This window comes from Muntiacus reevesi, chromosome 2 (genome assembly GCF_963930625.1).
Source record: "Muntiacus reevesi chromosome 2, mMunRee1.1, whole genome shotgun sequence".
Classification (NCBI taxonomy): domain Eukaryota; kingdom Metazoa; phylum Chordata; class Mammalia; order Artiodactyla; family Cervidae; genus Muntiacus; species Muntiacus reevesi.
In genome coordinates, this window is record NC_089250.1 from 38,700,566 (window position 1) to 38,728,029 (window position 27,464).

At 44.9% G+C, this 27,464-nt stretch overlaps 1 protein-coding gene across 1 annotated transcript in view; it reads left to right on the forward strand.

The window, feature by feature from the left end:
- The window catches only part of CFAP61 (cilia and flagella associated protein 61), a 231,542-nt gene that overhangs the window by 180,380 nt on the left and 23,698 nt on the right, over positions 1-27,464 (forward strand). The window contains exons 23-25 of the mRNA XM_065921324.1: positions 513-840; positions 2,111-2,202; positions 8,926-9,131. Coding sequence (XP_065777396.1) covers positions 513-840; positions 2,111-2,202; positions 8,926-9,131 — 626 coding nt within the window. The remainder of the gene's footprint in view (positions 1-512; positions 841-2,110; positions 2,203-8,925; positions 9,132-27,464) is intronic.

A 27,464-nucleotide genomic window follows, 5' to 3' on the forward strand; every position in this document is an offset into this window, starting at 1 on the left:
TTACAGGGCAGGACCCCAGACCTGAAGGGTACGGAGGCAGATGGGGTATCCTGTGAGGACAGACTTTCTGGGCTTAAAGGGCCAGGAATGGGGCAGTCTGAAGACTCAAGAGTGGACAAGGTGACCCCAAGAAGGAGCCTGGAGAGACATGTGTGTCAGACACCAGAGAGGAAAATGGAAGGAGGCTGAGGAGTGATGAGTATTGTGGAATGAGGGGCAAGTGGTGTCTATGAACATAAACCTCATTACCAGGGAGAGTGTGCTCTTGTGGGAGATATTCTACCATGCGGCATCCACTGCTGGATATCTAGATTAGCAATTTTTAAAAAAGAGTGACATTGAGTGATCTTAATTTGTTCTTCATCCCAAAGATACACACACCATTAGGACATACTCTTAGTAGTTTTAGGTTTTCTAGTGTGCCCCAAATAATAAAATGGAGATGATTCAACCTCTTGGGAAGGTACAGTGAAGAATGATAACTAGGGATAATGTGTCTGTTCACTTTGTAGATGTTCTTCAGCTTCCTTGAGAAGAACGTGGATTATGAAACATTCAAAGCCTTCAATGATGCATGCCTGGTCTACGATGGCCGACTTGTGATCGACAGCAACTTCCACACCAACGACATAGCCATCAGAGCTGCCGGCCCCCTCACCAAGTTCTCCAATAGGTACTACTCAAACGAGTGGACACACAGCAACTTCAATTCCAAAGAGATCGGCTTCCAGCTGGCGGCAGTGATGCTCAAACTCTTCGATCCGACTCTGGAGCCTGTGACTGAACCACCGGCTGACCTTGACCGACTCATCCCCATGTACAAGGGAGCCAAGATTAAAGGTGTGTAGGGGGCCACCCTCATCCCACTGCTGCAGCCGCTGGTTGGATCTGGACCAGCCAGCCCCATTTCCCGTAGGCTTGGTTAGGAGGCTCCGCTGTGCGTCAGTGGCTTTGCAAAGAGATGTGGGAATGGGGGCTGTCTCTCATGTTTAACTGTTTATGATGGACCTGATTCTACCATGTCAGAACTGTGATGGTCACTCTATGTATAAGACCACTGAGACTAGGGGATGGTCAATAACTTGCCCAGAGGCTCCTCACCACTGGTGTGTGGGTGGTGTCCTGACATCTTGCCAAACTTTTATTCTCACTGAAAGTTGAGAGATCAGGAGAGCCTCCAAGACACACAGGCTTCAGTCTGCTGTCTGAAATAATAAGCACAACTCTTAGCAGCTGGAAGATGGGTCCACTTTAATCTCCTCTGCTTTATTGGCTCCTAAGGAGGTCATCACTTGAGTAATACAGAATTTCCTTATATTTGGGAGACGCACCTTCTGTCAGAAAAATGCACATATTTCTAAAATTGTGTATATGTACTTCCAGAGAGTTGATGGGCCAACCCCCGTAATCATCCATGGACTCCTGGAGGGAGGGTCGTGAACCCTAATCCAGTAGACAGAACATCAGTCTAAAGGGGCAGAAGCCCAACATCCCAGTCTTTGTGTTTATCTGTCCAGCGAGAGGTCATGATCGCCTCCTCACTCTATACAAGACCTTAGGGAGGGCAGTGGCCGTGGAAAAGGACAGCGAGTCCTGGATGTCAGAAACTGCTCAGAGCGGGACCTGGCTTGGGCTTCTGGGGCCAGCTAGAAATAGTAACCATTTCATAATCCACGTTTTCTAAAGCCTTGAACAAGGACTTTGTTGACTTTCCTTATAACATTTACTTTTTTTAGTATGTTGGTTACACAGTGGAGGAGGACAGAGAAAGGGAACATCTTGGCCACGTTTACGAAGTCTTTGTTGGCCTTGGTAGGTGGGGTTTAGAGGGCCATGAGTTATGGGAAGTCAGGATACACAGGGTCAGCCTGGACGCCTTAGAGCATTGGTGTCTGTATTGTGTGTGTTATTATGGCACATTCACATTGGTTGTATTAAATGTTATCAACCCCAGGGTGTTTCTTGCTAACAGAGGCACTTTGGTGGGAAAGTTTGAGTAGCACACACCACAGCAGGTGTCTCTGGTGGTCTCGTGGTGTAGATGTAAGCCCTGCTACCCATTTGTTCACCCAACTGAAATAAAATGTCTAAAACTGGCCTTTTCCACTAGGAGGCATCCTCCCTGGGTCTTATCATTACTTGCATGTCTCCAAGCCCGCCATCCCAACCCCTTTGGAGGTACAGAGGGCCCAGTCTGATTTTGTAAGTATTTTTCCTGAATTTCATTTTACTTTCAAATATAGCACTTTGTTTCTGGGGGTAGGGGGTGAAATTCTTAATTCACAGTTTTTAGTGTCATGTATTGGTTCTTGCATCAGAAAGTCATGGACCAGCTGGCCTCTATGGCCCCTACTCATTCCTGCCCCTTGGTATCCATGTCCATGAATGGTCCCCACCCACAGTGACCAGGGCTGATGTGTGTAGCCAGCAGGATATTCCATAAATGATAGCGTGTGCCTTCCGAGACCAGGTCCTGAAAGATCCTGCAGCTTCCAACTTGCACCCTCTTGGGTCACTACTATTATATTATCAGGTCACCCAGTTGGCCCTTTGGCGGGGTCCGCATGGAAAGGGATTGAGGATTCCTGCCCCGTACATTCCAAAATTTGCTAGTCGTGTGAGGAGCCATCTGTGTGAGTGGTCCTCCAGCCCCAATCCAACTTTCAGATGATGCAACCCTGGCTGATATCTTGACCACAAATTTTGCAGGAGACCATGAGCCAGAATCCCCTAGCTAAGCTAGTCCCAACTTCTGACTCCCAAAGACTGAGGTTGTAAAAGTTGATTGCCATTTTAAGCCATTTATTTTTTAGAGCAGTTTTAGGTTCACAGGAAAATTGAGAAAAGGGTACAGAGATTTCCCATACATCCCCTGAGCCTCTCATGCATAGCTGTCCCCTTCTTAGTATCCCCACCACAGGGTATGTTTGCTACAACTGATGAACCAACACTGGTGCATCATCACCAGAAGCCCACAGTTTACATGATGATCCACTCTTGGTATTGTACACGCTGTGGGTTTGCACAAATGTATGATGACATGTGTCCACCACAGTGGTGTTATACAGACCAGGGTCCCTACCCAAAAAATCCTTTCTGTTCCACCTGTTCTTCCCTCCCTCCATCCCCTGCAACTCCTGGCAACCAGTGACTTTTTTTTTTTTTAACCATAGTTTTGCCTTTTTCAGAATATCATACAGTGGAAATCATACAGTCTGTCACCTTTTCAAATCAGCTTCTTTCACTTAACAATTTGCGTTTAAGTTTCCTCCATGTCTTTTCATGGCTTCAGAGTCCATTTCTTCTTAGCCTGAATGATATGTGTGTGTGTGTGTGTGTGTGTGTGTGTGTGTGTATTCTGCTGTCTGGATGCACCAGCAGTTTATGTATCCAACTACCTCCTGAAGGACATTAAGCCACAAAGTTTTGAGGTAGCCTGTGATGTATCCACTAATAATTAAAATTATTGATGTCACCTCTGTGGTGACAACAGGCAGATTTCTGAGGGTCTGATGTCTGTCCGGGCCCCCTGGCGCTCCTGCTCCTCTGAATGACACTGGAAAGACCGTAGAGGTGAAGCGGAAGCTTCGTGTGCTTGGGGATTGCGGGGGGGCGGGGGTAGTTCCCCCAGCTTCCAGGTAACTAGAAAGAAAGAAAGGATGCAGGGTGGTTGGTCAGTCCGTGAGCTCCCCAGGTAAGATCATCTGACAGTTGGTCCCAGAGTGGCGTTTGTTGTCAACTGAGGGTTTCCTTCCTGGCGTGTCATGTTCGTTTTTTCATCAGTGAGGCAATCACTGGAGGTTGCCTGCTTCCATTTCCATTTTCACATCGTGAATTTTTTTTTTATGGAAAATTTCATCAGGAGAGCAGACTCCAGACCTCCCAGGCTTCTGGCCCCTCTTTGGGAAGTCAGAATCCCAGTGTTCCAGTTGTCTTACCATGGACTTTAGACAAGTTGTCAACTCCTCTGCTTTTCTGGGATCATTAGGGATCATATATAAAGTAACACTTCCTTCAGGGAATAAAACAGGTGCCCCATCAGTGGTGGATGTTGTTAATCACAGTTCCAGATTAAGTACTGAGACCTGGTTCTGCTGAGGAAAGGTCAGATGCCATGTGTTTAAAACTTATTTCCCTTGGGCCTTTCCAAGATTCTTTTAGGCACATCCCATATCCATGGTCTGATGCAAAATGTTCCTAAAGTAAGGACCATAGTCAATGGTCTCTAGTCGCTATTGCTCTGTAACAAAGCTTAGCAACATGAAGCAGCCCTTGGACTGTGCTCAGATTTTGTGGGTTAGGAATTTGGACAGGACACAGTGGGAGCAGCTTGTCTCTGCTCAGTTGGGAAGACTTAGTAGACTACTGGTAGCCCAATGATTGGGTCCTCTGACCGAAGGCTTGTCACTGACCTGGGCTGGCACAGCTCAGCCCCAGAGATTTCTGGCCAGAGCATCACACCTGGGCTGCCCATGTCACCTGGGCTTCCTCACAGCCTGGCAGCCTCTGAGTGGTGAGACTGCCTGCATGGAAGCTCAGGATTCCAGGTGCAAGGGTCCCCACCAGCCAGCTGGACACTGCACTGCCTTTTGTGACTCAGCCTTGAAAGTCAAACAGCAGTCCCTACCCCCATATCTTTTGGAGCAGTCACAGCCCAGTGGGATTCAAGGAGAAAGGACAGAGCATTCATCTCTCAGTGGGAAGATAGTCAAGGTCAAGTGTAGAAGAGTATGTGGAATGGGGTACCATTGGGGCCATCTTTGAAAAGTATAGTTTGCCACTGATGACGTAAACAGGATGCAGCTCAGATGATGAGTTTGGAGTGTGACCAAAGGACACTTTGGTCTTTGTAGATAAATACCTGGAACGAAGTAGTTTCAAAAACTAGGAAATACTGGACTTGATATTGGACAGAACCAGATTCTTCAAGGACAGTGTGTGATTTCTGATATGCAATGTCATTTGTTTATGAACCACGGCTCTCTCTGGGAATACAGTCAGAGGATACGCCAAAGGAAGTTTTAGTTAATGACAGTTTTAATAAGACTAGAACGTGAATAGCTTCTTTGGCTGGTACTGTGACAGTATTTGAGCAGGAACCCTGACTGTAATTAACCATTTTGCCAGGCGGGCCTCCTTTTTAATTAGTACAGAAGATCTAAACAGATTTTTTCCCCCATTTTATTCACCAAGAAAAAAAAATATAGGATGGTTCCATGGCAATCTTTTGGGGTTGGAATTAATTTGATTAAGTAAAATTGTTGCCAGAATGGCCAGGCAGTTGCCTAAATATCACCAGTGGGTGGAGAATGGAACCGTTGGAGCAGTATTTCACTCAAGAAACTAAATTACTGTTCTCACAACGATTGTAGTACAGATGAACCTCATGAGACTCTTATAACATTCTCTCCTCGGGATATTTAAGTAAGAGATGCTTGAGTAATTCAGTCGGTAGCCCGACAAAAGGAAGAAAGGGGTCCCCAAGTCGTCTACATAACAAACTGATCTACAGATTCCAGTCCACATGCTTTGTTGGCTTATCCTCCATGGAATAAAGAAATTTGTCACAACAAACCCTGCCTTGGATACCACTAAATTTAAAACTGTGTGTTCATTGTGGGGCCTGAAACCTGGGTTTCTTGCACGCCGAGTCTGATTACCCCTGGGTCTTCCACTTGGCATGAGTTCCAGAGGCTTGTTCCAATCTTTGTCAAACTCATAAAGGAACTCAAAAGAATAATTATATTCAGGAAAAGATGGGAGACAAAAAAAAAAAAAAACAAATCCACATCAGAACCAGTTACTCTGTCAAAATTTTAAATTCAAGACCTGAATATCCTAACAATTAACTCATGTATTTAAAGGGAGAATCTCACCACATCCCCAAGAACTGGAAAGCGTGCAAAACCATCACTGTTGCCTCAGAATCCCTCATGGGGTGGCCGGGCTGGAAGCTGCCTGAAGTCCTCGTTTAAGGATAAGCTGAAAGTGTTCTGGACTTCACTGGATTTTCCCATCTGCTGTGACTAGAAATGACCTAAGAAGTTTAGATCAGTCTGCCCAGTCCCAGAGGGTAACTTGTGTCTGAGAAACCCATCTGTAGGTGACTTGTCTTTCATGTCAATGCAAACTGTTTCCATGCCACAGGCCCAGGATGGCCCCCTAGTTATGTGATCACAGTGCCAAGTCTCATTAACAGTAGTCATGGTCACTTCCAGAGTTAAGCTGAGCTGTCTCTGCATCCTTGGGCCTTTCCTTCCTCCACGCAGCTGCTCTCTGAGCTCTTTAAGGGCTGAGACACACAGAGGCAACCTGCAGATTGTAATTCAACTTTTAAATTAAAAAAAAATAAGGACTTCTCTGATGGCCCAAGTGGTGAAGAATCCGCCTGCCAATGCAGGGGACAAGGGATCGATCCCTGGTCTGGGAAGCTTCCACTTGCCTTGGGGGCAACTGAGCCCGTAAGCAAGTACTGAACCTGCTCTCCAGGGCCTGTGTGTGGTGACAAGAGAAGCCACCGTGATGAGAAGCCTGCGCACTGCAATGAAGAGCGGCCCCAGCTCGCCGCACCTAGAGACACCTGAGTAGCAGAGAAGACCCAGCACAGCCAAAAGTCAAATAAAGGAATAAAAATTATTTAAAAAATAAGACCAACTTGCCTCACCCCCAAATAAGCAGACCCACAATGATGCTGACGAATCATTAACCCTCCTGAATGGAATGACCTCAGAGGGAGGGCCCATGATGCTCAGATTCTCCACCAGCAACCTGCCAGGACCCCATGGAAATGTGGCAAGACACCACCCATGGAGTTACCATGGACCTCGCTCCGAGGTGCTCAATATCCCCCACATCAGCCCCCAAATACTGGTGCTTGTGAGCCATTGTGAAAGTGGGATATTCAGTGAAAGTCTTTGCCGAGCCCAGAATATTAGTAGCCAGGTGGGTGGATGTGGCCCTTGGATGCCCAAGTGCTTTTCTGTAATCACTCATCACAAATAAGTTTCAAAGACAAAGAGGAGGGTCCAAGGCCTTGTGGGATCCGCTCTCCACTGAGCCCTGGGGAAACCTGGCACCAAAACTGTTGCAAGCTATGGCCAGTGCCCCCTCTCCCGGAACCACAGTCACCCTACTTGTGAGGTGAGGGGGCAGCCCCTCCCCCAGCTGCTCACGCACTTCTCCAAGGCACCCCTGACTCCAAAGGGGCCTCCAGGGGTCAACTTTATTTGCTAGCTTATCATAACAAAGCTATTTCTGAATTAAATACACACGGAGCTAGAGCATGATGAATGTTCCCATTATGTGCATCTCTAAGGATAAACACAAGACTTTAAAGACTATTTGAGTTTGGGTACCAGCAGCTTTAGTCCTAGCAGTGCCCCTCCCCCATTAACATTTTGTTAAAATGTTGACACAAAAGCAAATGATCCCATGTATTTTTATGAAAATAGAATGAATCTGTGCAAGTTATAAAAATTACAAATTGTTACACTGTACTTCTACAGTATAAAATGTACTGGAAACATAGTTCCCTGTTATGAAATACAGTTTACCAATAATTTCTATTGGATACACTGTGTCTCATTGTGCAGATGTACCACCGTTTTGTTAGATAACACCTCACTGCGTGTTTTTTCAGCCCTTTGCTATGGAGGTAGATTTCCTTTCTGTATCCATCCATCTCTATGATGATGGACTTAGTGCACCTCACTTGGGGTGCCATCCTCCACCTCTTTCCTAAGCTGTGTTGGCTCTGTCCCCTACTGTCATGCACATCCTTGGGCTGGGCCAGGACTTACCTGTCAACCCTCCCCAACGACTCACCTTGTGCCTTTATGATTGACTGGCTCCTCCTCAGAGCTTAGCCACATGATACCCAAACACCCACCAGTTGCTTCAATTTACTTAAAAATCCAGGTAAACCATGTGTTCTTGTTTAGACAGTGTCTCCAGGGGATGTCCGGGACTCAGTAAATGTTTGGGATCCTTGCAGTTCACCTTGTGGTGGATTTCTAAATGCCACACTCAAGTTCAGGGCAAAAGCTTAAATCAGTATGCTCTCAGGAGAGATTTACTAAACATTACTGTGTCCTGTGTTCAGAGTCCAGGGCCAAAGTGCAGGTTCAACCACCACCAGCTAAACTCTGGTTTGTCCACAGAGGTTCTGCTCATTGCTGGAGCCGGTGAGAAGCATGTCTCCAGCTGTTTGGTCGGTGGCCATCAGGGGCTGAAATAGAAAAAGTAGTCATGACTGGAGCAGAGAGGTGTCTTTCCTTGTCACCTGGGTTCACGTGGTGGTTTCAGTCAGTTTCTAGAAGACATAAAGCTATGAACCTCCACCTCTCCTAATTTATAAGCTAACAAGTAGCCCACACATTGTATGTGTGTTTGTTTCCCATGAGCTTGAACCTTCTTCCTGGAAACAGACCCTACCAGTCAAACCTCCCCAAACCCAACTGTCAGATTTACCTTTACCTTGCTTCCTTTGTTCAAGTAAATGTTTAGAAACTGTCATTCGTTTTGACCACCTTTGACTAGGAGTTTTTCTCAAAGTGGTACTGTGAAAAATGAAGAAAGTTAACAGTCTTAGGATACCTCACAGGAGAGAAAAGACCCAGTTCCACGTACCTGCTGAGTGAGGTATTGAAGAATGGAGAATTGGCCATAACCTAGCAACCAATTTAGAAACGTGGAGTGATGTAGTCACAGTGTGAAATATCCCACGGAACTTTTAGTCATTAAGTTCACATGTGTGGTTTCTGACATGCACTTACCTTCAGTTGAGTTTGGTCAATACCTACCACTGTGATTTGCAGCAAGCAATAACATATACCCTGTTTTATTTGAAAAATAAATCACTTTGATAAAGTTGCCACAGTCCAGACATGTTTCTAATGGGGTTTTTCTGATACCCGCCCCTACTAGGGTTCAGAAATAGTAACGGGTAACGTGAAGAATGGGAATTACTTCCGCATCCACATCAACAAATACAAGATGGTGGAAACCATCACGTGCCTTTCCAAAGTGCCTTTCCCCGCCTCCAACTACATCCGCTTGTTTGGTCAGCACGAGCAAGCCCTCAACAACCTGTGTGCTCGGTATGAGGATGGGCTGGTCCCAGATCTCTACAGGTAAGCTGGGCATCGCCCTCTCCTGAATGGAAACACAGACACAGGCAGTCGGTATCTTGTGAAGTATTTTGTGAGGCACCAGCAAGTTGGTGGGAACCCCTGGGAGATCTATGCTGTGCTTGATTGCTTAGTCGTGTCCAACTCTTTGCAACACTATGGACTGTAGCCCATATAGCAGGCTCCTCTGTCCCTGCAGATTCTCCGGGCAAGAATACTCAAGTGGTTGCCATGCCCTCCTCCAGGGGATCTTCCCAATCCAGGGATCGAACCCAGGTCTCCCGCATTGCAGACGGATTCTTTACCACCTAACCAACCAGAGAAACCCTGGGAGAAGCTAGAGCTTCTCAACAGTGACGGGTGTGAGACCACCAACTTCAGCCAGGGAATGGAGAAGCCCCCAGAGGAGAAGAGCATGGACTCTTGGTGTGGCCACATGTGGCCCTGTGGCCACGTGCAGGCTGGGTCCCAGACGTATCCCTGCACGGCTTCCACGTCACAGATGATATTCAAGTCTCTCTTGAGTCACAGGCTGCTAAGAGTAGTGATCAGAAATGTAAGAAGTCAATTTGGAGGCAGGATGCGGAGGCACCTGGTCCTGGTGGGAATCCCACCACCGCAGGCAGGGTGTCTGTGACTCCAGCTACCTTCTCAGGACACTTGCTCTAACAGAGGAGGGTGACCATTTGCCTAAGGCATTGAATTCTGCTCTGACAGGTTACTCACACTGGGTGGTCTAGAGCCCAGTCTTTTCAATTCAAAGAACTTATCCTATAACTCTCAGAAGGCTAGAATTTTAGAGTAGAACTCTCAGTCTGCTGCTTAGAAAGGTTAGGAGAATTTCCTTCTGTCCACAAAACAAGATAACAACAGACAGAGATGTAGAATTCCAGGGTCCTCAATAGCCATGGGGGAGTCTGAAACATCAGAAGCACTCCCTCTTCCCTATGATAAGAATGTTTTTAAATTGTAGAATACATCATAGAAACAAGCAAGCAAAAAGTATGTAAAGCATGTATGTAGTTTAAAGGATAATAACCTTACTTACAGGCTTCTTGGGTGGCGCTAGTGGTAAAGAACCTCCCTGCCAGTGCAGGAGATATAAGAGATGTGGGTTCGATCCCTGGGCCAGGAAGATCCCCAGGGCGTAGCAGTATTCTTGCCTGGAGAAGCCCATGGACAGAGGAGCCTGGCAGGTTACATTTCGTAGGGTCACAAAAAGTCGGACAGGACTGAGTGACTTAGCATGCATGCACACATGCAACCTTACTTCAAAGCACCAGTCTGATCACACCCACCTCCCTTTTCTTGGTGGTCACCACTGTCCTGTGATTTGGGTTAATCGTTCCCTTTCTGTCTTGGAAAGCAGGGATCAGGCAGCTTTCCCTATAAAGGTCAGGGTGGTAAATACTTTCAACTTCAGGGGCCACATGACTTCTGCTCCAAGCACTCAAGTCGACTGCCATGCCGTGAAATCCGCCACGGACTGTCCGTAAACCAGTGAACACGGCTGTGTCCCCGTAAACCTGCATACTGAAACAGGCAGCAGGCCAAGCCTTGTTTTAAAGGCGTACCACATATCTCTGGTTTCCTAAGTGATGTACTGATCCGTTTTACCTCTTTTGAATCAATTCTGTGGCTGCTGAAGAAAGTCAGCGCTCCATTTGGGGCTCTTGTTTGCGAGCCTGTCCATGGCCATGTGTGTGGCTCGAGTTCGTGTGTTTTCCCTGCTGTGTGATATTCCCAGGATAACAAAATCGTCTTGAAGTGCATCTGTCCATTTTCAGGTTGATGGAAGTTCAACTGGTTCTAGTTTGGTGCGGTTGGTGTCATGGGCACACCTTTTTGCAGGAATTTCTCTCAGGTGTACTGGGTGATGCCCAGATGTTGCCCAAGGTAGTGGTGTCTGTCCCACTCGCTCAGCCAGCTGTGAAAGCCCTCCACAAGCCTGGCAGGCCCCTGTGCCATTCAACTTGAACATTTGGCCATCCTGGTGGTGTGGGAAGCTGTCTGACTCGCGTTGTAATGTTCTCGTCCCTGGTTTCTAATGCAGTTTAGTGGTTTTCATTTGTTTGTGTGACCATTCGTGGTAGTTTCTAGGAAATGCTTGTCTATGACATTTGTCCATTTTGGGCAGGATATCATCTCTTACTAACTCCCAGTGTTCATTTATATGTTCTGGATGCAAACATGGTTTGTTTTGCTTCCTTCCTACGTCTTCTTCTATTTTGAGGCTTGTCTTTTCACTTCCTTTATGAAGAAAGTGGATTCAACCAAGCATACTGGTCAACCAAGCATGGATCAGGTAGTACCATAGTGTTTACTATTGAAAAAATATGCATATAAGTGGGTCCATGCAGTTCCAATCAGTATTGTTCAAGGGTCAACTCTATAGATCTTGATTTATTTGGGTTTCTTTAAATAGCTTAATAAAGGTTTATTATTTTCTCCATCAATGGTTTGTGTTATTTTCATTTGATCCAAAGTGGGCTTCCCTGCTCAGTTGGTAAAGAATCTACCTGCAATGCAGGAGACCCCAGTTCAATACCTGGGTCGGGAAATCCCCCTGGGGAAGGGATAGGCTACCTACTCCAGTATTCCTGGGCTTCCCTGGTGGCTCAGTTGATAACAAATCCCCGTGCAATGCCGGAGACCTGGGTTCAATCACTGGGTTGTTGGGGAGATCCCCTGGAGGAGGACATGGCAATCCACTCCAGTATTCTTGCCTAGAGAATCCCCATGGACAGAGGAACCTGGCAGCTGCAGTCCATGGAATCTCAAAGAGTCAGACACAACTAAGCGACTAAGCACAGCACATGATCCAAAGTTCTTTATGTTTTTATTACTGTTGTAAGTATCATTTTCTTACTGATTGCTGCTATATGGTTTATGGAAATGTGCTTTTTATATGATCTTGTAATCTGCAAATTTGCTAAGCTCCTTCATCCATTCAAATAATTTACCTGTAAATTCTTTTAGATTGTCCACACAAAAAATTATATCATCTACAAATAGTGACTGTTTTGTTTGTTTCTTCTTTTTCAATCTTTGTAGCTTTTTTTCTTTTTCTGGTCTTACTGCACTGGGTAAGATGTATGATAGTAGTTGGGATAGAAGTAGTGATGGATGGAGCCCTTGCCTCATTCTTAATTTTAAAGGGAATGCCTTCAATATTAAGTGTGTGACATTTGCCATACATATTTTTGTAGATACTTTTTCTCATGATAAGAAAGATTCTTTTTATTACTATCTTGCTAAGCATTTTTAACATGCATGGATTTTTTTCCAAGAAGAGTACTTATTTTTGAAACATTTTATGTATGAAAATGTCTTCCTATATGCTTCCCATTATAAATCATATTTTAAGTATCAAACTTCTTAATAATAGATTTTCTCTCCTTAAATCTTTTTAGACTTGACTCCATTATTTATTGAAAATAAAACAGTGCAAGTATTTAGAAAGTGAATTCATTTGTCCCTTATCGTCTGGGTAGGGTTTTATTGTTGCTCTCAATCTAACCCAAAATATTTGAGTTGGTGGGGTATCAGTTCTTTGTCAAAGAAGATTTTTGTGGGTGCTATGTATTAAGAGTCTTCTCTGGAAAGAAAATCTGACCAAATTCAAAAGCTGTTGTCAGTTTTTTTCCCTGAGAAGAAGGGATGTTGAAAGAGACAGACTTTGTGAGCTTGAGGCCACTGGTTGGGGCACAGCTGTCAACTGATGATAGAAATAATTTTAACAGTTAATTTGATTTGCTAGGAGTGAATACTTGGGATGGAAGATGGGACAGCACTGGCTACTGGGACATGCCAGTTGACATCTGTAAGAAAGGTTCAGGGGTAATAGTGGTTGACTGCAGAAGGGACTGCTGATCACGTCGTAGTGTGGTACCCAGGGTGCCCCCAGGCCCCGCCCATCCCTCCCGGACGCATGTTAGCGTGCACGAGCAGCTGCAGCCACGTTCTTTTCAAGTGCCACAAAATGCTGCCAGGTCCCATGCTGGCTCTTGGCCCTGTCCGCTGTCAGACCCGCTGGCAAAGCTCTTTCCCAGCAGGCAGGGTGAATGGTTTAGCTGATTTTGGCCGAGATATGATTACCGATTGTTTTCCTGACCTGGGCAGCACCAGCAACCTCTCTTGTTCAAATCTGGGCGTGATTCCATCTGCTGCATCTGGGGGCACCTTCCTTCAGGCTGCAAGGGCTGACCATTAACCAGCCGCTCTGTCTTCAGCAAGGCAGACGTGACCTCAAGGTCAGGTTCCTCTCTGAGTTCAGCGAAACCCTCTGGATTCTTTCTCTCCACTTCCCTCAAACTAGTCCCACACCATCACGGGCCAGGACAGAGGCAGTGCTGGTGGCCACAGCAGGAATGGTGGCAGCCACACAGGCAGACACAGTGGCAGCCAAGGCCTCGCCAGCCGGGGGTCTGGCTGCCCGAGGACAGGCTCGCTTGGAGCCATCTGGGGCACGTGGTGGTGGCCGAGCAGTCAGCAGTGATGCCCAAGCCGCCAGCTGTCACAGGACAGCAGTGCAGCTGAGGGTCTGGAGCCAGGCTGGCTTGGAATCTACCTCTGGTTTATCTTTTGTCTTCCCCTTGGCGCGCCTGTGCAAACCGCCAGTGATGAAGAGAACAAATTCACCCCTGGTGACCGTGTGTGTGCACCTGTGATTGCGTGTGTCTGTGCGAGTGTGTCGGCTGGAGTGTGTCTGCTGATGTGTGTGGAAGAGAGAGAAATAAATTGATGGGTTGACTGATTTATCACTTTGAAGAAAGAAAGGAGTCCAAGTAATCATTTGTTCCTTTCTGAACCATTCAGCATTGAAAATCATGTAACAAAAGTGTTAGAAAGTGGACTTTTCCCTGATCTTCCCCTTGGAGCACCTGTGTCCCGCAGTGGCCCACACACACCTACACACACCTGTCATGACCTCCGTATCCCCATCCCTACCCACTTTGACAGCGGTCCCTTCCCTCACCTGCTGGTGCTGCTGCTTCGCCCTCAGACACTGGGGCAGAGGCAGCTTCCTCAGGGTACCGGGGAAGCAGAGATGGGAACCTTGGGTGAAGAGGAGAGGGAGGCTGAGGCAGGTGCCTACCGAGTCCCCATCACGGGGCTCCAGTAAGGCCTGTCCCATCCTGTGCTTTCCCCACATTCTCAACTGTCCTCATCTTCGTTTACCCCTCTTAGCAGTTGGCCCTGTGAAGAAAAACTCTTGCCTCCTGAATCCCTTCCCCTTAGCCTTAATTAACAGTCTGTAGCATCCTTTATCCTCACGGCGTGAATAGGTCTTGCCCCGGCTTCTTTGTGTGAGCCCATCAGATACTCATGAACCTTTATTAAATCACCTTTTTTCACATCTCCATGTGCTCAGCTCTCAAAGGCTGCCCTCGCCCGGCCCTCTCCTCCTGTGAGCGCCACGTCCCCGTCCGCACTTCCCAAGCGCTCGGCCTATTTTTAGTGGGTAAGTGCTGCTGGGCACAATATTATAAATGCAACAGGAGCAGACCCTTTAAAAGACTGCCATTACCTTTTTGATCTGCAAAATCCAAGGAGTGACTCCCTTAGGAAAGCTGCCATGTGCCATCTCTTCAGAGCAGCCAAGCAGGAGGCTGTGTTGCCTCCTGATTCACTCACCTATTAGACTCGACTGGAATAATTTAATCATGACTTAAGTGTCTTTTGGTTCCTTTGTGGTTGGTGACCTTGTGCCGTGTCCAGTAGAAAATCACACACTGTGGCTCGGCTGATAAAGAATTACCTGCAATGCGGGAGACCTGGGTTTGATCTCTGGGTTGGGAGGATCCCCTGGAGAAGAGAAAGGCTACCCACTCTAGTATTCTGGCCTGGAGAATTCCATGGACTGAGCAAATTTCACTAAATTCCAGGTGCCCATTTTTCCAGACCTATCAAAATTTGACTGAACCATGACTGCTCACTCCAACCCATCATTTTTTTTTTGCATACCTAAAATTTGTTTGAGTGGACTTCCCTGGTGGTCCAGTGGCTAAGACTCCATGCTTCCCAATGCAGGGGGCCTGGGTTCAATCATCAGGGAACTAGACCCCACATGCTGCAACAAAATTCAAAGATCCCGCATGCCATAGCTAAGACCCATCTCAGCCAAACAAAAAATAAATTTTAAAAATAAAAAAAGAATTTTATTTATTGGATAATAGTTCTCCCAAGATGCAAATTTCTGTGTTGGCTATCTACTTGCCTTTCTGGAGACCTTTAGGTCAGTGTTCCTACCAGTCTTTGATTTCAGATAGTGCCAATTCCATTTCATAACTGATAAAGAAAGCTGGTCAAATGATTTGCTAAAATAAAAATCCACTCTTCATTTTCCTTCCCCATCATTTAGCTCTATTTTTCTGCCCTTGTGTGTATTTGCACGCTTCACCTGGTGCTCCTCACTGGTCATCCCTTGGCCTCCTTGCTCTAAGAACATCTCCTTGCCCACTGGTGTTTCTCATGTGACCACGTTGCCTGTGAGGCTGAACCCATATTTTGGAACATCCCTAGTTACTGAGACAGTCAACCTTATGTCTCTGAGTATAGATCAATGCAGGAGCAAAATTCCATCTAACATAACCTATGTCCATTTTTATTTGTAATACTGCTCTGCTAAGGTCAGGGTTGGGCTTGCCTGATGGCTCAGTGGTAAATACGCCTGCCAATGCAGGAGACGCAGATTCAGGAAGATCCCACATGCTGCAGAGCAGCTAAGCCCACGTGCCACAACTACTGAGCCTGTGCTTTCGAGCCCAGAAGCCAAAAGTACTGAAGCCCACGTGCTCTAGAGCTGTTGCTCTCCCCAACAGGGGAAACCATCGCAGTGAGAAGCCTGTGTACCAAAACTAGAGTAGACCCAGCTCCCTGCAACCAGAGAAAAGCCCATGTAGCAGTGACAACCCAGAACAGTAAAAAAAAAAAAATACCAATTTTTTCTTTTTTTAGTATATGTCACCTCCCTCTTTCCTTCAGCAACATTTGTGTGGAATTAACCTCCCCTGGGATGGAGGACAAGGTTGTTTTGAGCCATCTTGAACTCATAGCCAATGAGTGTCCCTTCAGACATTCATCCCAAGATGATAACATACAGGAAAAACAAACACAGATTTTCACACGGTCAGGGCAGAATGTTCACGTAATGAACCAGGAGCACTGCTTCCACTGCAGGGCTTTTCTTTTTCATCTCTTATCCAGTGTGTTCCAATAATTTGCCTCATTCATCATGAAATTATAGTTTGGCATATTATCTCAGCATTTATCAGAAAGGTCTGCATTGAGATTTGTTTTTTGCCACATCTCACATACTGCACAGCCACATGTGGCTAGTGGTTACCGTACCGGTAGCCATTCATAGCACAGAACAGATGAGCTGTTTGAGTTATAGAATATGTCTAGAACCTCATGTCATGTCGCTTTTTTAAATTTTTTATTGAAGGATAACCTTTACAATATTGTGCCGGTATCTGCCGTACGCCAGCATGAATTCGTCACAGGTATACATATGTCCCCTCCCTCTCGAGTCTCCCTCCCACTAGAATCTAGTATCATATAGTTTTAAAAATTGCTTCATGCATTGCAAAGAGTCATCAACACCTTAGATTTGCACTGTCCAACCTGACAGCCAGTTGCCAGGTGCGACTTTTAAGTTCTAATTAGGATTTAAAGAAAAAAATAATAAAAGCCTGGTTCCTCACTCACACTAAACTGCGTCTCGCATACCCAACAGCCACGTGTGGCTAGTGGCTGCCATATCAGCTAGCACAGAATGGATGATGTCCACTATCGCAGAAAGTTCAACTCTCCTAAAAGGCTAATCCCCAGTCCTGACTGGTTCTAAGTTCCTCAGTGTTTAGGTGTCGTAGATCAGAGGTGCATGCACAGTGAAGGCCCCAGGGGAGGAGACATGACTTCTCTCTGTACCTGCTTTTGTGGGGTCACCTGGAAAGGAAATTCTCCTCAGATCACATGCCAGGGTGGACAGATGGGGAGCAAGAACAGCATGGGAGAAGGGGAGGCAGACAAGCTCTTGGAGGCCCTCGGTCACACTGTGATGCTTCCCGTCCACTTATGCTCATATACCATTCAGCTGGCCCCATCCCAACCAGCCTATTCTTCCTCACCAGTTACTAACATTCCAGCCTTCATCAGACCCCAGGGGCTCAGCAGATCTGACTGGTATGTTCAGAATTGACTTCTGTCACTCTGAGCATGTTTTTAAGCTTTTGCTGCAGGAGCTAAAGCCCTTTATAGATTGTCTTCCTACTTTTCACCTGGCAGCAAGCATATGGGTCAAAGGTATTATTGATGAGTCTAAAATAATAGCTGATGAGCCAATGGTTATCTCCAAGGCTACCACATTGCTTTAATATAAATACCTCTTTACAAAGCTCCAAGAAAAAGCTGGATTGTTCTGTTGTTACTGGAATCGTCAACAAAAATACATTTCAGAAATCCTGTTTTCAGTCCACTGAATCATGTGAAAAAAAACATGCCTTCCTGCTTATATTTTTCATAGCCAAATAACAATTGCAAGAAGATGCTCTGAAGCCACCTCGGCAGCAGGGAGTAGCATCATGCAACCGTCTCCTCTCTCCCTACTAGTCCTGAATCTTTGTGTGTTTCCTTTTGAGGATTGTGTACTTTTCTCTTTTTTTCCACTCTTTAGTATTTTCCATTATGAAAGCAACACATGATTGTTACAGAAAATTTAGAAAAATATTTTTAAAGCCAAGTAGAATACAAAGTCCTTTCCTAATCCCATCATCCAGAGAGAGGGGCTTGGAAATTATCAGAAGGTTCCCCTTGAAAATTCAGTCTAGTACTGATCAGTGCATGTAAGGGAGGAAACCACCCAAGGCTGGGAAAGAATTGCTCCCAGGACTAGAAGCTACAGTTCCTGAAGCTCACACGGGGCTGGGAACAGTGTGTATTTCTACCAGGCAACCTAGAAAACCTCAAGATTCATCAGTGGGCCGAGTAGACACTGTAGTCTCCCCAAAGTGGTGAGAAAAATGAGCAGGCATCTAAAGAAGCAAGAAAATTCAACCCATAATGTGAAGAAAAATCAGTCAACCAAAACCAACCTGTAGCTGACACAGACTTAGCAGATTGATGTATTGAAACTGTTATTGTAACTGTATTCCACACAGTGAAAACTTGAGTAGACATATAGAAAGTATTAATAATGAAAGACCCAGATAAAACTGTTAGAGGTGAAAACTACAATGTCTGAGATGAAAAAATACATTGGATGGGATTAATGCAAGATTAGACCTTGCTGAAGAAAAGATTAGTGAATTCGAAGACATGCGAGTTGAAACCACCCAAAATGAAGCACAAAGAGAAACAAAGAATTTAAAATAATAAGCAGAGACTTGGTGAGCTACAGGGTAGCTTCAAATGGACTAAAGAAATAATGACCAAATTTTTTCCAAATTTTATGTAAAAATAAACTCACAAATCCAAGAAGCTGAATGAATGTCAAGCATGAAAAACATGAAATGGAAATTAGTATTGAGGTTTCTCAAAAAATTAGAAATAGAACTACCATATGACCCAGCAGTTCCACTCCTGGGTGTACATCTGAAAGAAACAAAAACACTATTTCAAAAAATTACAGGCACCCCGATGTTCGTAGCAGTATCATTTACAATTGCAAAGATATGGAAGCAGACTAAAAATCCATCAAGAGGTGAACGGATAAAGAAGATGTGATATATAGATATATACAACAGAATACCATTCAGCCATAAAAACAAGTTTATTACATATTGCCATTTATAAAAATGTGGATGGACTTTGAGGGCATTATGCTAAGTGAAATAAGTCAGACAGAGAAAGGAAAATACTGTTTGATATCATTTATATGTGGAATCTAAAAAATACAGCCAACTAGTGAATGTAACAAAAAGAAGCCGACTCAGATATAGAGAACAAACTAGTGGTTACCGCTGGGGAGAGGAAAGGAGGAGGGGCAAACTAGAGGGGTAGGGGAGTAAGAGGAACAAACTATTAGGTATAAAATAAACTGCAAGGATCAACTGTACAACATGAGGAATATAGCCAATATTTTATAATAGCTATAAATGGAGTATAACCTTTAAAAATTGTGAATCACTATATTGTATCTGTAACATATAATGTTGTAAAACTACAGTATAAGAAAATCACACCGAGGCATATCATAATCAAATTGCTCAATTTGACCAGTGATAAAGAATAAATAAAGAAGGAACAAGAGAAAACAGATTATTTTCCGAGGAACAAAGGATAAAGCTGACAGCATATTCCTCATCAGAAACAATGCAAGTGAGAAGTCAGTTGAATAACAACATCTTTATTTTTTTTTCCCATTTATTTTTATTAGTTGGAGGCTAATTACTTTACAGTATTGTAGTGGTTTTTGTCATACATTGACATGAATCAGCCATGGATACAACATCTTTAAAATACAAAATTTTTTTCAAGTTTGAGAACACATTTATTACGTATTATATTTCAAAGTAACATCTCCAGCCTAATACATGGCATAGCATCCCCTTATATTACATATTCTCCCTATGCCCAAACAACATCTCTGAGTATTTTCTATCCCATCGCCCTGTTTAATTCCTCTATTGGTTTACTCTCTCTATGGATAACCCCACCATGACCTCAGAATTCCGTATGTTGAATCACCAATCCCCAGTGCGTCTCTGTTTGGAGATAGAGTCTTTACGAGGTAATTAAGGTAAAATGAGGTCACAAAGGTGGGACCCTAATCCCATAGGACTGTGGCCTTATAACAGGTAGAGAGGGGATTCACTGTTTCTCTCCTCAGTCTAAAGACGCAGTGAGAAGACAGCCATCTACAAGCCAGGAAGAGAGCCCTCACCAGAAACCCACCATCCTGGCACTCTGACCTTGGACTTGCAGCCTCCAGAACTTTGAGAAATAGATGCCTACTATTTAAGCCACCCAGTCAGTCTGAGCTAGGACAGATTAACATCCATTTTGGTGATGCTCTGTCTCCCACAATGCACTAGGCTGCCTGCTGCTTCTGACGGCTGCTCTCCGTGTGGCCAAAGGCGTGTGGTACTCCCCAGGCCCCTCTGTATGCCTCTGTATGCAGCCACCATGGGAATGACCTCCATGTCAGTTAGGCCAGTGTTTGACCCCAGCTTCTGACGTTATTCCTCATTGGGAACCTGGTTCTTCCTGGGTGGTGATAAAGTGTGGAAAGGAGCATGCACGTGTCAGAACACACCCCCGGGGAGGTCCCTCAGACCTCACCTAGCAGCTTGTCTTAGGAAGGTCCCTCTGTTCCTCTAAGCTTCATTTCTCTTACCCATAAAAGAGGCTTATTCCAGCTTCTAGGGGAAGACTAAATGAGATGACCTACAGGGAACACTTGCTCAGAGCCTGTTCTGGAAGGACCAATTCCACAAACACTGGCTTTGCTGCCCTTCTGCTCCAGGCGGGGCAGGTGGCAATCCCAGGGTCACCTTGCCGCAGGCCCTGCACATCCCCAAAACTAGCACCCACCCAGGCCCCGTTGCAGGGTGACAGATACATAATCCCAAGTTCCTTCTCTCCAAAGACTCTTTGTCAGCCACCCAGCAAACTCCGAGCTGGGCTTTGTAACTTACTATTCCCTCTATCTGGTCATTTGGGGGGAAGAGAGCACCAAATACCACCAGCGATGTGCCCGCAGCTGCTAATAGGAGCCGCTGTTTGCATCCCACGGTCCTGTCTTGGCCCCAGCGGCTCTGACAGCTGCCGGAGCACCGTCTGCCAGGCCAGGATACGTGCCGAAGGCTCTGAGGGCAGAATAGAGCCCAGCACGGTCACGCTGGGCTCCCAGAGGCTCGCAGCATTAATAATCTATAGTTCAATCATTAGGAGCAAATCCAAGTGAAATAGGAAAATATACCCCACGCTGGAGGCCGCAAGGTTGCTGGGAGGTGGCCTCGCTGCTCCACGGCAGGCTTAACGATCAGCTTCTGGCCACCAGCAGCCCCAGCTGACAAGCGGCACTTGCAAGCCGCAGGCTTTCTGCACGTGATAATTGAACAAAGCTACACTGCCTTCAAGATGTTAACACCAACTTACGACCAAGGATCTGCTGGGCTTGTCAGGTCCCCGAATCGAAGTCTCTCCAGGGCACCCTGAAGGGTGTCCTTCGGGTCAGTTGGTGCCCTCTGGACTGACCTGCAAGTGGATCTTTCTGGATGTGGGTCGCAGGCAGGGGTCCTAGTAAGGATTACATATATGAACTTATATAGCCCTACCCTGATTTCTCCAATTGTGCACTGGACCAAGGTGCTAACCTCCGGGCTTTACGGCCCCAGGTCAGCCCACAGCGTACCAAGTAGGAGGATACCCAAGGGCAGGGAATCATTTCTAATTCCCAGGTTTTCTTTAAAAACAAATCGGGTGGGGAGGGAGGTGGGAGGGGGGATCGGGATGGGGAATACATGTAACTATATGGCTGATTCATGTCAATGTATGACAAAACCCACTGAAATGTTGTAAAGTGATTGGCCTCCAACTAATAAAATAATATTAAAAAAAAAAAAAAAAAAAACAAATCATCATTTCAGGTTGTTCTTGGGTAAAAGATTGAAATTTTTGTTGTTGTTAGTGTTCTTCCTGGTCATAACCATTAGTTGGGAACTTCTTTCTGCAAGTGACAGAACCGAAACCGCAGAAAAGACTGTAATGTCACCCACCAGAACCCCCCCAACCCCGACCTCTTTCCTTCCAGCAACAGTCAAGCAGCACCCCAGCTTCTTCTCCCCTCCCCGTATGAGACTAGAGCCTTGTTCTCTGGAAGAACTCCAGACGTGAGGACACCAGACCCAGGAGAGGAAAAGTTTGAAGGGAGAAGGGGTGAGGTGAAGGTCCCAATACTGATCGGTACAGTCCCTGGTCCCTCTCTGATGCCCTGTTTCCAGTATGGCAATAGTCAGAGCAGAGAGATCAGATGATGAAGTCGACAAAGCATCATGAAAAAGAGAACAAGACCTTTTGTCTAAGAGGAATTCCAGAGAGAGCGAAGAGAAAATTTCAATCTTTTACCCAAAGAGAGAGCAGGGTTGGGAGATTCCTCTTACACGCAGAATCTTAAAAAAAAAAAGAAACTGAAAGATATCAATCTCCAGATTGAAAGATGCACAATAAGTGACAAACAGCCCAAGACTCTCTGTGGTGAAATTCCAGATGTCAGGGACAATGAGAAGCTTCTACAAATGTCTGGAGGGTAAAGCATGTCACTGAGAAAAGAACCAGGGTCAGAATAGCACCAGGTTCTCAACAGCGACCACAGAGCCAAACAGACAGCGGGTAATGTCCTCAACCTTCTGAAAGGAGGCAATTTCTGGCAGTGATTCTATGACTATCCTCCAAGGAGGCGCCAAGAACGGAGGTACCAAGGACCGTTCCTGCCCACACGGGAGGGAGGAACAACATGGTTAGAACATGACCATTTTGGAACCTCTCCTGATTGAAAGGGCTCCGGGGTGTGGCTACTGACACAGAAGAAGACACAGCCACACACTCTGTGCTTCTTGGCAGGAAAACACCCCACCTTGAAATAAAAACTGGGCCTGAATCTGCCCAGGATCTTAGGTCTACCACCAGTTTATGGGAAATAGAGAGAGAGGAGCATGATCACTAAAACCACAGAGCTTTCGTCCACACATCCCAGACCCTGGGAGGCTCTACAGAAAAACAGCCTGACTCCTCCCACTAATAAACTGCAACTGGAAGGCTGTTGATTAAGACAGATTTTTTATAAGCATATCAGCTTATGTGAATCCTGATTCAAATGGGTTGTAAAAAACTTAGGCGCTTTATGATATTATCGGAAATTTGAATATTGGATATTTGATGGTGTGAAGGAATTATTAATTTTTAAATGTGAATATGGTATTGGAGAGTTGCATATATTTTGAGAGCAGTATCCTTATCTTTCAGAGATACTCGTTGAAATACCTGGGATATTCTTCAAAATTAGCCAGGAGGGAGAAAAGTGGATGGGGCTGGAAATAACACAAAACTGGCCATGAGTTGATAACTCTTGGAACTGAATGTCCTCTAACTTAAAAATATTTTAAAATTCTACACTGTGCTGTGCCTAGTTCCTCAGTCGTGTCTGACTCTTTGCGACCCCAGGGACTGTAGCCTGTCAGGCTCCTCTGTCCATGGGGATTCTCCAGACAAGAATACTGGAGTGGGTTGCCATGCCCTCCTCCAGGGGATCTTCCCAACCCAGGGATTGAACCTACATCTCCCACATTCCAGGCAGATTATTTACTGTCTGAGCCACCAAGGAAGCTGAACCACCAGGAAAGTATTTTAAAGAATTAATTTTTTTAATGTATCCTCCATTTATAGTTATTATAAAATATTGACTATATTCCCCATGCTGTACAATAGATCCTTGTAGCTTATTTTATACCTAATAGTTTGTACCTCTTACTTCCCTGCTCCTTTATTACCCCTCCCTCCTTCCCTCTCCCCACTGGTAACCACTGTTTTGTTCTCAATAGGAGTTATTTTTAAGAGGCAACCCAAGAACATTCCTTTTAGCACAGGGAACTATACATAGTATCTTGTAATAACCTATAATGGAAAAGAATCTAAAAAAGATGTGTGTGTGTATGTGTGTGTGTGGTGATGGTTTAGTTGCTCAGTCATGTCCGACTCTTGTAACCCCATGAACTATATAGCCTGCCAATCTCCTCTGTTCATGGACTTTCCCAGGCAAGAATACTGGACTAGGTTGCCATTTCCTTCTCCAGGGGATCTTTCTGACCCAGGGATCAAACCCAGGTCTCCCACATTACCGACTTCTTTACCGACTGAGCCACCAGGGAAATCCATATAGGTATGTATGTATGTGGAGATATATATATATAACTGAATCACTTTGCTGAAACTAACATTGTAATCAACTATAATTCAATAAAAAAATTTTAAAAAGAAATGTAAAAACAACATAACCATCAAAAAAAAAAAAAAAAAAAAAAGGGAAAGTTGTAAGCTGAGAGATTCTAAGACTGGAGAACAGTGTGGAGAAGACCCCGTGAGCCCAGGGAACAACCAGGTGAGACCAGACAGGAGCACAGAGGCTTTAAGAGGGAGGAATCCTGAGAAAATTATTACTTATTTTGATCATTTGACATGTTTATGTTGAAAATAATATTGAAGGAGATTTTACAGACCTCTTGGAGCATTAAAAAAAAAAAAAAGACTTGTGCTAGATACATTGAAAACGAAGAGGAAAAAAAGAGCAATTATTATTTCTAAGGAAAGCAAAAAAGTTATACAAGAAAGAAATGTGGTTAATATTTGCATTGTTAAAATAACACAATCACAGATACTAATTTCATCAAAAATTGTCATACTGTTTGGAAAGTTTGGGATAGGGAGCAGTAGGGGTTTGTTTTAAAAAGGTAAACCTCTGGACTTCCCTCGTGGTCCAGTGGTTAAGACACTGCACTCCCAATGCAGGGGGCCTGGGTTCGTTTCCCAGTAAAGGGAACTGAGATCCTACATGCTGCGTGGCACAGTCAAAAATAAATAAATGAATGAAAATAGAAAGACGTCAATTTTTTAAAAAAACTATTAAAAAGAAGATAAACCCTCATTTTCCATAACAAGGCATTGATAGGTATATTTGAAATTAATAAGAATTTGTATCATGCATATAAGCAATCACATTTACATCAGTAATCATTGGAAAAACCAGCTGACGGTCTCTGAGCTACTTAGGACTCTTTGGTTGCAAGTAGCAGACGCTAACCAAAGCTAGATTTAAGCTAAAAAGGAGAATTCGTGTTGAGAATTCATGGTTGTATTTCAAAGGAACACAGGGCATACAAATGGCTGGGTCTCAGGACAGGGACTATAAGAAGGGAGGAAGAAGCCGAGCCCTGGCCGCTGCCTTCTCTCTGCGGGTCTGTTTCCTCAGTTGCTCCACAGCCCCCATGCCTCCATGTCACAATCCCCCAAACCCACAGAGAATAACTGGGTGCATCTCAGTCCCCGTTCTGGATTTCCTGGAGAGTGACTGGCGTGGCCTAGGGCGGGAGTTTGAAACCACTTGGCACTGTTCCCACAGAGAAATGGGGTCTGTGCCCCCTCCCTTGAATCTGGGCCGGCTTGCGATGGCTTTGACCGATGGAGTGTGGCAGACGTGGGGCCATGTGACTTCTGAGGCTGAGTTATAGAAGGTCACACACGTAGTTCCAGCTTCTTTGCTGGAACACTTGCTCTTAGAGTCCAGATCTGTCAGCCAAGAAGTCCAAGCACCCTGAGGCTGCCATGCTGCAAGCAAGCCCAAGTTGTTTGGAAAGACCAAGTAGACACTCAAGCAAGAGTCCCAGCTTTCAAGTCATCCTAGCACAGGTGGCCAGATGTGTGGGTGGAGAAGACTTTCGATGATTCCAGCCCCGACCATCAGAGTGGCCCCAAGATGTTGTCTTCCCATCTGAAGCCCCTGCAGTCATGGAACAGAAGTGAGTCATTGTGAGCATGTTACAACGGATTTCACTCTGTGCCACTAAGTTTCGGGATGGTTGTTGGCTTATCATTTTATAACTAGAAGACTTGGATCAGATGCTGTATTGGCTTCACGGAACCATGAAGTCGCAGCGTGACTGCTGGGGACCTAACTCCTCCCCAACCCCGCACCCCTCCACGCAAAGAGATAGTAATGCAAGGAGCAGAGAAGAGTGCAGCAAAATATGACTTGACAGACGCCCCTCAAGGCATCCACTCTGTTGCCTGTCCTGGTCTCCCAGGAGTCTGTTGCCGACCTAGAAGAAGGAAGGCACCCAGAGTGCCCTCTTCTGAGCCTGCTTCTCACTTCTTCCTCTCTCACTAGTGAGGCCATGAAAAGGAGGAAAGGGTGAAGAGGTGTATGTGACATAGTGACATAGTAAATGACATCATTCATTCCCTCCCCTCTCAGCCCCATAGTGGTTTTCTGGCAGAAAACGTTGCCAAGAAGTGGGGAAGAGCCTCAGATCTCTGGCATCTTCTTTCGCTCCATCTCCAGTACCGAGGACATCATTAGAGGGCCCTCATGTTGCCTAGCAACAGGTGAACGCTGCTTGCTATCATGTCATTAATATGATATGAGAGTGTTTCATAGAAGACATTCATCTTGCATTAATGAAAATCAGATTTGCTAATATGACACAAAATCTGTTCTTGCTTGTGACTTTCTGTACTTAAGTATCTTACTTATTGAATTAGACCGTGAGTGGTTTTAAGCTTGAGATTGTTAAAAGGATCATGATAATGATTTTGTTTTCGATTGTATCAGATGGCCGTTAATGATGTGATTATGCCCCTATAACTGCTGTGATCACAGTCTCAGACTGAGGCCCCTCCCCCGAAGGTCCAGCCCCTCAAGCCAATTGACTGTCTGCCACCCAACTTCTTACTGTTGAAACCTCAGCTAGGAGAGGATTCTGGTTTGAGCCAGTGTACCTTCCAGACCACCCAAAAGTTTTGCCTTTTCCAGATGTGTCATATACTTGGACTCACACAGTATTTAAACCTTTTGGGTTGGCTTCTTTCACTTTAGCAATGTTCTTGTAGGTTCCTCTATATCTTTCATATCTTAATAGGTCATTCCTTTTTATTGATGAGTAATATTCCATGGTCTGGATGGACCATTCACCTATTAAAGGACATCTTTGTTGCTTCCACATTCTGGCAATTAAGAGTAAAGCTGCTGTAAACATTTGGGTGTAGTGGTTTTTTTTTTCTGTAGACATACGTTTTCAACTCATTTGCGTATAAACCAAAGGGTGCAGTTTGGAATCCTATGGTAAGAATGTGTTTAATTCTGTAAGAAACTGCCGAACTGTCTTCCAGAGTGGCTGCACCATATTGCATTCCTACCAGCTATGAATGACAGTTACTGTTACTCCACATACTCACCACCATCAGGTGTCAGTGCTTTGGACTTTAGCTATTCTAATAGGGGTGTTGTGGTATCATATTGTTGTCAATTGCATTTCCCTGATGAAAAATGACTAGGAGCATCTTTTTATATGTTTATTTGCTCTCTAAATATCTTCTTTGATGAGATGTCTGTTCAGATCTTTTGTCAATTTTTTTAAATTGAGTTTGTTCTTTTTCTGTTGAGTTTTAAGAGTTTTGAATATTTGGGACATTAGTCCTCTATCAGATTTGTGTTTTGAAAAGATTTTCTTCCAAGTCTGCGAGTAGTTTTTTCCTTCTCTTATATCATTTGTTTATAATATTTTTTTCTTATAAACATTCTAATTTTTACCCAATCAAATCTTCTTTAGAGCTCCTGAA